This window comes from Octodon degus, unplaced genomic scaffold (assembly GCF_000260255.1).
Source record: "Octodon degus isolate 3935 unplaced genomic scaffold, OctDeg1.0 scaffold00218, whole genome shotgun sequence".
NCBI lineage: Eukaryota > Metazoa > Chordata > Mammalia > Rodentia > Octodontidae > Octodon > Octodon degus.
Window position 1 is genome coordinate 936,434 of NW_004524794.1, and position 7,992 is coordinate 944,425.

The following is a 7,992-nucleotide window of genomic DNA, read 5'->3' on the forward strand; positions in this document are numbered from 1 at the left end:
GCTGGGGGCTCTGAACGGCGGCCACTGCGCCAGGTGACGTGCGGCATCAACTGCAGGTGGGCACTGGCTGCTCCGGCTGGGGGCGGCGCGCTCAGGCCTACGGGGTCCCTCCTGCTCTGCGACCGCGGCAAACCCCCCGCGCGCCCCCGTGCACACCTGTCACGCCTGGCGCGCCCCCTTCGGGACGCGCGCGGCCCACGCAGCTCGCGACGCGGTGGCCAGGCTACCGAGGCCCCTCACTCTCTCTGAGGTGCTGAGGGCTGAATTACGGTGGGGTGGCCAGCCGCGTGGGTTGCTGCGGTCGTGACAGGTGGCTGTGATTGGGGTTGCAGGTGCATTCGGACGGGTTGGTGGCCTGGGTGGCGCGTGCCTGTAAGCACTGTGCCGTGGAGGGTCTGTTGGGGAGAGTCTGGGCCATGTCGGTGGGAGCTGGAGACAGTGGAATGCACATCCTGCTGCCTCAGATGTGTGAAGGAGAGGGTGGGGTGGCCAGGTGCAGGCCGCCGTCGGGTGCCAGGCCACCGGGACAGGAGGTGGGGATGGTGCACTGGCTCAGTGGGAGGTGGCTGTGGGGGAGGGGCGGCCCCAGCGGGGCTGAGATGGGAGTTCCCCACGCAGCATGGTCCCGGGGGCCTGGCCTGAGCCCAGGCACTGCTGGCCTTGGAGGGCCAGGGACGGCCCTCACTAGGGGCCCCACTACTCCCCCCATTCCCCGCAGACATGCTGCTCCTTAAGAAGCAGACCGAGGACATCAGCACCATCTATGAGATCCGGGAGAAGCTGGGCTCGTGAGTGTGTGGGCTTAGACGTGCGTGCCTCTGTGTGTGTGTGTGTGATGTGTGCACGAACGTGACGTGGTGCGTGGGTGTCTCAGAGTGTGTGTGAACACCAGTGAATTGAGGTGCGTGGGTGTTTGAGTGTGTGTGAGGTGTGCAAATGTGTCTGGATGTGGGCCAGTGGGTGTGAGTGCGTGCGTGTGCAGGGTGGGGGGGTCTCTCTCCTTCAGCCAGGGACCCTGCCCCTCCTCTCCCTGTCTGATTCACACCCTATGCCTCCCATGTCCCTGCACCAGGGGGGCCTTCTCTGAGGTGGTGCTGGCCCAGGAGCGGGGCTCTGCACACCTCGTGGCCCTCAAGTGCATCCCCAAGAAGGTGCTGCGTGGCAAGGAGGCACTGGTGGAGAATGAGATTGCTGTGCTCCGCAGGTGGGTGCACGGGGTCTGCAGGGGTGAGCCCTGAGCTCTGTCCCACCTGGCTCTGACCTGTAGGGACCTGGGGTAGTCTCTTTCCCTCCCTGGTCCCCTGTGTCCCCACTGGCAAAGAGAGAGGGTTGCTATAGATCTGTGCTTCTCAAGTGGGCTTCAGACTGTGTGTCCTCACAAGACATGGGTCTCCGGGTGGTCAGGTGTGACCTTGGACACAGAACAGAATGCTTTCTGGATGAGGCCACCTGCAGCGGTCCAGGCCCAGCTGGCCATAGGGGCTTTTTGTCACACCTGCAGGGTCAGCCACCCCAACATCGTGGCCCTGGAGGATGTCCATGAGAGCCCGTCCCACCTGTACCTGGCCATGGAACTGTGAGTGGCCCCAAGAAGGCTGTACAGTGCTGGGGGAGTGCAGGCCAGGCGGCTGCTGATCTCGCCTCTCTCCAGGGTGACAGGTGGAGAGCTGTTCGACCGCATCATGGAGCGGGGCTCCTACACTGAGAAGGATGCCAGCCACCTGGTGGGGCAGGTCCTCGGTGCTGTCTCCTATCTGCACAGCCTGGGCATCGTGCACCGAGACCTCAAGGTGCCTTCCCTGGTGCCCCCTCTTTGGAGGACACCCAGGGCCCACCCTCTTCACGCCAGGGCTGACTCCTGATCCCTTGTGTAACAGCCTGAAAACCTCCTTTATGCGACCCCTTTCGAGGATTCCAAGATCATGGTTTCCGACTTTGGACTCTCCAAGATCCAGGCTGGCAACATGCTGGGCACAGCCTGTGGAACCCCAGGCTATGTGGGTAAGCGAGGAGCACACTCGGAGGCTGCCTGGGCTGGGTGGGCTGGGAACCTTGGGTAGCCAAGGGGCTGGGGGGCTGTTGCCCACTCCTGGGGCTGCACAGGCTGAAGCCAGCAGCAGTGTGTGTGTGTGCACACACGCATGTGCATGCAAGTCTGTCTGCCTGTCTGTCTCTGGCCCCCAGCCCCGGAGCTCTTGGAGCAGAAACCCTACGGCAAGGCTGTAGATGTGTGGGCCCTGGGTGTCATCTCCTACATCCTGTGAGTGACCACTGGGAGGGCTCTACTGCTGTCTGCCTGCGTCCTGCCGGGTTGGGGAGGGATAGACAGCTGAGTGATGCATCTGTGGGTGCCAGGCTGTGTGGGTACCCCCCATTCTACGATGAGAGCGACCCTGAACTCTTCAGCCAGATCCTGAGGGCTAGCTATGAGTTCGACTCTCCCTTCTGGGATGACATCTCTGAATCAGGTGAGCTCGGGGCTGGCCCCAGCCCTGTGCGTAGCAAAGGTGGGGACCATGGGGACAGGCAAGCTGACCAGGTAGGTCCCCCATGCAGCCAAAGACTTCATCCGGCACCTTCTGGAGCGAGATCCCCAGAAGAGGTTCACATGCCAGCAGGCTTTGCAGCACCTGTGGTGAGTGCCGCCCCACAAACTGTCCCAGGGCTGGGGGGCCCGCCTTACCTCCAGCTTTTCCCAGGATCTCTGGGGATGTAGCTTTGGACAAGGACATCCTAGGCTCCGTCAGTGAGCAGATCCAGAGGAACTTTGCCCGGACCCACTGGAAGGTCAGCAGGGAGATGCCTCAGCTCCTGCGTTGGGGCACAACCTGGGCTGCCAGGGCCACTGTGGGGCTCAGAGTCTTGGGGCTGTGTTGAGGCATGGCTGACCAACCCCCTTCCTGCAGCGAGCATTCAATGCCACCTCGTTCCTGCGCCACATCCGTAAGCTGGGGCAGAGCCCGGATGGTGAGGAGACTCCCCGGCAGGGTATGACTCATCACAGCCACCCTGGCCTGCAGACTGGCCAGCCCCCCAAGTGGTGATCATGCCTAGGTGTCCAGGTGTGTGGGGCAGAGTTTAGAGGGTGGTGGTGTTCCCCAGGGCCAACAGCTAGGTGGGGTGGAGCCCACTGGCCAGGTGGCATAGTGAGGACAGGTGAAGAGGGGCCTGGCGGCAGGAGAGGCAGCCCAGGGTGGGGGTGAGAGTCACTCCTGACAGTCCCTGTGAGGCCGAGGATCCACAGAGGCGATACATAGAGGCTACCAGCTCCTGATTGCCCTTTTTCCTCCTACACCTCAGGCAGATGCCAAGGCCAAGTGGACTGACCCCTTTCCTTCCACCTCATTCCTGGGGTTGCCTCTGCTGCAGACTTGGAGACGTGGCTGTGGCGCATGGTGCAGATGCAGGGTGTGGGGGCCCTGAGTCTGTGCCACAGGCTCTGCCCTTGCTTAGGGCCAATGACTCCCCTCCTGGGGTCACTGCCCCCCTCTAGATGCTGGGGAGGGTTGCCAGGGGGGCCCCAAGGGCCACCCCTCCCTTGCACACATGCTTGCACGCACACACACACGTGCACACACATGCACGCATGCACTCATGCACGGCTGTCCTGTGCTTCACTGACCGTGAATGGGCTTGCTTGTGTCGTGCCTGCACTTTTCCCCATCAATAAAGACAGAGCAATGGGTGCCAGTGAGCTGGGGTGGGACGGGTGCGGCGTCCTGGTCACCCGGGTGAGGGGCAAGGAGGGGGCGGTCCATAGTGGACCTTGCTCCCCTAATCGCCTGAAGCTTCCTGTTCTGGCCCCCAGCCCTCCCCCAAAAGGCCACCTGGCCACCAGGGAGGTCTGACTGTCCAGCCCTGGGGCTATGGTGCGAGGCTGATGGACCCCTTCCCTGAGGGCCCTCGCAGTGTCTGGGTCCCCAGGGGCTGCTGCTGTGAACTCAGGGACCAGAGGGGCTTGCCTGGGTTTCTGGCCAGGACTGGAGTGAGGCCGCGTCTTCCTGATGTCGAAGAACAGCTCTTGTCCGCGCGCGCGGCCGTGTCTTGCTGGGCCCAGAAGCATGGATGTGGCTGCTTCCGCCTCCATCCCCTGGCCATCCCTGGCCACCCTGTGTGGCTAACATAGCTGAGCCACATAGCCTGGTCTCACCTTGTCTGGCTGGCCCTCCTCACGCACACTGGGCCAGGTCTCTACGTGTCCCCCTCTTCATTCCATCATGGCTCGCCCGCTACCTTTCCTTTGGGTCATAGTCGGTGGAGCCCCGACTGTGTACAGGTCATGGGCGCACATTAGCACATCGGAGGAGGTGCCCGTCCTCCGGAGGTGAGCACTGCAGAGGGGGGGCCTCGCCAGGATTACCGGACCGCGGGGCACGGTTCCCTCCAGAGTGCCCCAGTCCCAGTCGCCCCGACATTGCAGTTTGGCCTCCCGCCGGCAGAGGGCCCCACGACCACATCTTTAGAGGGCCAGCGGCCACCTCTGGACCTTTCAGCACTTGGGGCAGCGGCAGGGAGGGAGATTGTGAGGAGAAAGCTTGGGGTCCCCTGAGATGCACACTCTTGGAAGCAAGAAGACGTCTGTTGAAGGCTCCGGTTGGCAGAGGGTGATGTGTGGGTGGGAGAGGGCTGGCGGCTGGCACTGGGGCCACCCTGACACTGGCAGGGAAGGCAGCTTCGGTGAGGTTCTTGGGAGAAGGGTGCAGTATCGCAGAGGGGGCACCTCCCCAAGCCGGGGTGGGGGGCGGCTGGGAGCAAGCTTGTGGGCGGCAGGGGTTCCGGGAAGCAAAGTCCGGAGGGCCACTCTGGGGCAGGGGGACATGCCCTGGTGATGAGAAGTGTGAGGGCAGAGGTGTGGGGGTCCCGTGCATGCTGGGCAGACAGTGCAAGCATTTGCCACAGAGGGTTAAGGGGGTGACTTGCGGTGGAGTAGAGCTAGCAGCATCGATTTGGACGTGGCAATTGGGAAGTGCCCAAGGACAGGAAGGTAGAGAAAACGCCACTTTTTCCTTACCCCCTCTTTGCACATCTGCAGCCAGCCTTACAGTGCGTAGTTAGGAACGGCTCCTGCAAAGGCAGACATGCGATAGGTAGCACTTCCCTGAGCACTTACTACATGCCACTCGTGGTTCAGGCGCTACGCGTGGCTTCACTTGACCCTCATCTGTGGAAATGACAATTGGTATATCATCACCGCCCTTCCCACGTGGGGAGATGGAGGTACAAAGAGGCTGAGGGCGCACAGCTTCTGTTGGGCCAAGTATCTTCCTGCCTGCCCCAGTGCCAGGGAGGTGTGACCTGCGATATATGGACATAAGGTTGCAGAGTGTTGGCATGCTGGGGGACCTGCCCTGGATTTTGGGGTGGCCCTTGCAGGTGCTCAGTCTGCCTTCAAGTCCCATTCAGTGGAAACTGACTTTTCCATGGTGGGAGGGGTGTGGTGGTGGCCCAGGAGTAGGGGCCTTGAGGCACACCTGGGTGCGTGTGGAGTGCAGTTGTGGGGGGCTGGCGTGGGTCATGAAGGAGGCAGGGTGCTGCCAGGAGCCCAGGGGAAAGGCCAGGCAGTGGCAGAGCTGGCACTGCCAACTACACGCTCTTTGCTGCCTGGCATTGCTTATGGACACGTGGTCATGGTCGCCACTTGTGCTCGCCTCTCTCGCAGGCACCCCATGCTCCACCCCTTGACCCCATGCAGGCAAGATTAAAGGATCGATTGTTTCCGATCGATCGCAAAGAACCCCAACTTGCTCAGCTGACTGAGGGGAGTTGGGAGAGGAAGGGGCCACAGATAGCAGAGAGAGACTTTTCCAAGAAGGCGCCCAGGAGCCATCAGAGGCTTTTAAGCAAGACAGATGACGTCAAGAGTTTGCTTTGAGAGTGTTTTCCGACTGGGAGTGGTAGCTCTCGCCTGTTGGCCCCACCTTGCTCGGAAGAGGAGACTGAGGCAGAAAAACCCTCACCAGTTCAAAGCCAGCTTGTGAGCTCCTGTCTGCCCGCCTCTCCCCAGAAAGGTGTTTCCCAATATTTTTCAGCCCTATCTGGTCTCTCTTGACAAATATGCAATCCACACACCCATTCCTTCAGCTCTCCTTTCACCCCCATGGGGGTTCTGATGGTCACTCCTGTCCTGAGCCAGGGCCTGCCCCCACGGGGCCCCCTGAGAGGAAGCCCAAGGGCCTTTTGCCAGTTTCTCCTTGTCGTTCTTGTAAGCTACCTTACTAAGGTTGTGTGCGTGGGCCAGTGCTGCGTATCTGAGGCAGGCTGGCTCTTTGATCAACCTGTAGTGAGCGGCAGCAGCGCCCCTTGCTTTGCCCTACTCTGTCGCACAGGAGCAGCACGGCTGGGCATTGCGGTTGCTATTTGCCTACCGTTTCTTTTTCCACCCTCTCAAGCTTAAAGGCTTTTCACTGAAATGTAATTCACATTGTATAAAATATACCCTCAAAAATGTACGGTTCAGTGGAGTTTTGGCGTATATTCCCAGGGTTTTACAGCTGTCTCCAATCTCTGATTCCACACTATTTTCACTACTCTGAAAGAAAACCTGGTGCCCTTAGCTGCGGCTTGCAGGACCCCCTCTGCAGCTCCTGGAGACTGCTGGGCTGCTGCCTGAAACGGGGGCGCTGCGCGTGCAGCCTCCTGCGCGGCGGCAGCGGTGGCGGGGGAAAGGGGGCGCCTGGACTTGGTTTTAAAACATTGTGTTAAGAATGTGTGTGAGTGCGCCGGAGAGAACTCAGTACAATAAGTGCTTGCCTGGCAAGCGCAAGGGCCTCAGGTCAATCCCCGGTTCTGCAAAAAAAACAAAAAAAGTGTGCGAGTGATAGATTAGGAATGAGGTTAATACTGAGGTGGAAAGTGTTCCTATTTCATTATTTTCTCTAAGGGTTTGTGGCACATTAGTATTTTTTTTTCCTCTTTAGTTATTTGTTAGACTGCATCAGCAAGGGTATGTGGTCTTGGATTTTGTTGTGGGAAGATTTTCAATTCCATCCATGTGTTTGCTTCAAGTCTATTCTCATTTCTTTTTTGGGGGGCGGTTGTGTTTCTATTCTGATTTCCTCTCCCTCCCTCCTCCCACCCTCCGTCCTCCCTCCCTCTCTCCTTCCCTCCCTCCCTCCTCCCCTCCTCCCTCCTCCCTCCCTCTCTCCTTCCCTCCCTCCCTCCTCCCTCCCTCCCTCCCTCCTTTCCTTCCTCCTTCCTCCATTCCTCTCTCACTCCCCTCCTTCCTTCCTTCCCTCTTTCCTTCCCTCCCTCCTTTTGTCCTTCCCTCCTTCATTTTTTTGAGACAGGGCCTTGTTATGTAGCCCAGGATGACCTTGGACTCCTAGCAATCCTCCTGTCTCAGCTTCCTGAGTGCTGGGATGACTGACGTGCACAACCTCCTCCTCCTCCTCCTCCTCCTCCTCCCAGCTTAAGTTTTTTATAATTTCTATTATTTTTTATTTCATCCACGAGCTATTTACAAGTGTGTTGTTTAAGCTCTAGTTTTTAGATTTTTTTGATTGACTGATTCTGTTTCGCCTTTTCTTCAGTCATTTCTAGTGTATGGGGACTTGTGACCTAGATTTGAGCTGTTTTCAAATGTTCTATATCTTTGTTAATATTCTGTGATGAAATTTTCTTTCTTTTCTTTTTTGCGGAACTGGGGATTGAACTCAGGCCCTTGGAAGTGCTTATTCTACTTATTATTCTACTTCCCTGGGAAGTGCTTATTCTACTGAGCCACCTCCCCAGCCCACTGTGATGAAATTGACAGGAGAAAATTCAAATTCATAAGACAGTTGGATATTTCAATGCCAGATTTTCAATAATTGATAAACCTAGACAGGGTCTCAGTAAGTCACTAAATTGCCCATCCTGGGTTCAAACTCATGATCCTCCTGCCTCAGCATCCCAGAGAGTTGCAGTAACAGGTAGGTACTGTTGGGCTGTCCTCTTTCTTTCTTTCTTTCTTTCTTTCTTTCTTTCTTTCTTTCTTTCTTTCTTTCTTTCTTT

The 7,992-nt window shown here is 58.4% G+C and overlaps 1 protein-coding gene across 3 annotated transcripts; it reads left to right on the forward strand.

The window, feature by feature from the left end:
• Pnck (pregnancy up-regulated nonubiquitous CaM kinase) lies at window positions 1-3,654 on the forward strand. Of its 3 annotated transcripts, none has more exons than XM_023705348.1 (12): window positions 1-56; window positions 719-788; window positions 1,073-1,204; window positions 1,502-1,576; window positions 1,652-1,790; window positions 1,878-2,001; window positions 2,185-2,260; window positions 2,356-2,468; window positions 2,557-2,635; window positions 2,700-2,787; window positions 2,907-3,062; window positions 3,301-3,654. In XM_023705348.1, the coding sequence occupies exons 2-11, from the start codon at window positions 721-723 to the stop codon at window positions 3,042-3,044; spliced, it is 1,032 nt and encodes a 343-aa protein (XP_023561116.1). In that variant the 5' UTR covers window positions 1-56; window positions 719-720; the 3' UTR covers window positions 3,045-3,062; window positions 3,301-3,654. The 3 variants fall into 3 exon arrangements, with proteins under 3 accessions (XP_023561116.1, XP_023561117.1, XP_023561118.1); XM_023705349.1 differs by having other exon boundaries at window positions 2,907-2,988; XM_023705350.1 differs by having other exon boundaries at window positions 2,907-2,967.
• The last annotated feature ends 4,338 nt before the right edge of the window (window positions 3,655-7,992 follow it).

Excerpts from the sequence above, each read along its gene's own strand:
- Pnck (XM_023705348.1), top strand. The coding sequence starts at position 721 with ATGCTGCTCCTTAAGAAGCAGACCGAGGACATCAGCACCATCTATGAG. Across the intron at positions 1,791-1,877 it reads TCGTGCACCGAGACCTCAAG|CCTGAAAACCTCCTTTATGC; the intron begins GTGCCTTCCCTG and ends CTTGTGTAACAG. Across the intron at positions 2,261-2,355 it reads GGTGTCATCTCCTACATCCT|GCTGTGTGGGTACCCCCCAT; the intron begins GTGAGTGACCAC and ends TGTGGGTGCCAG.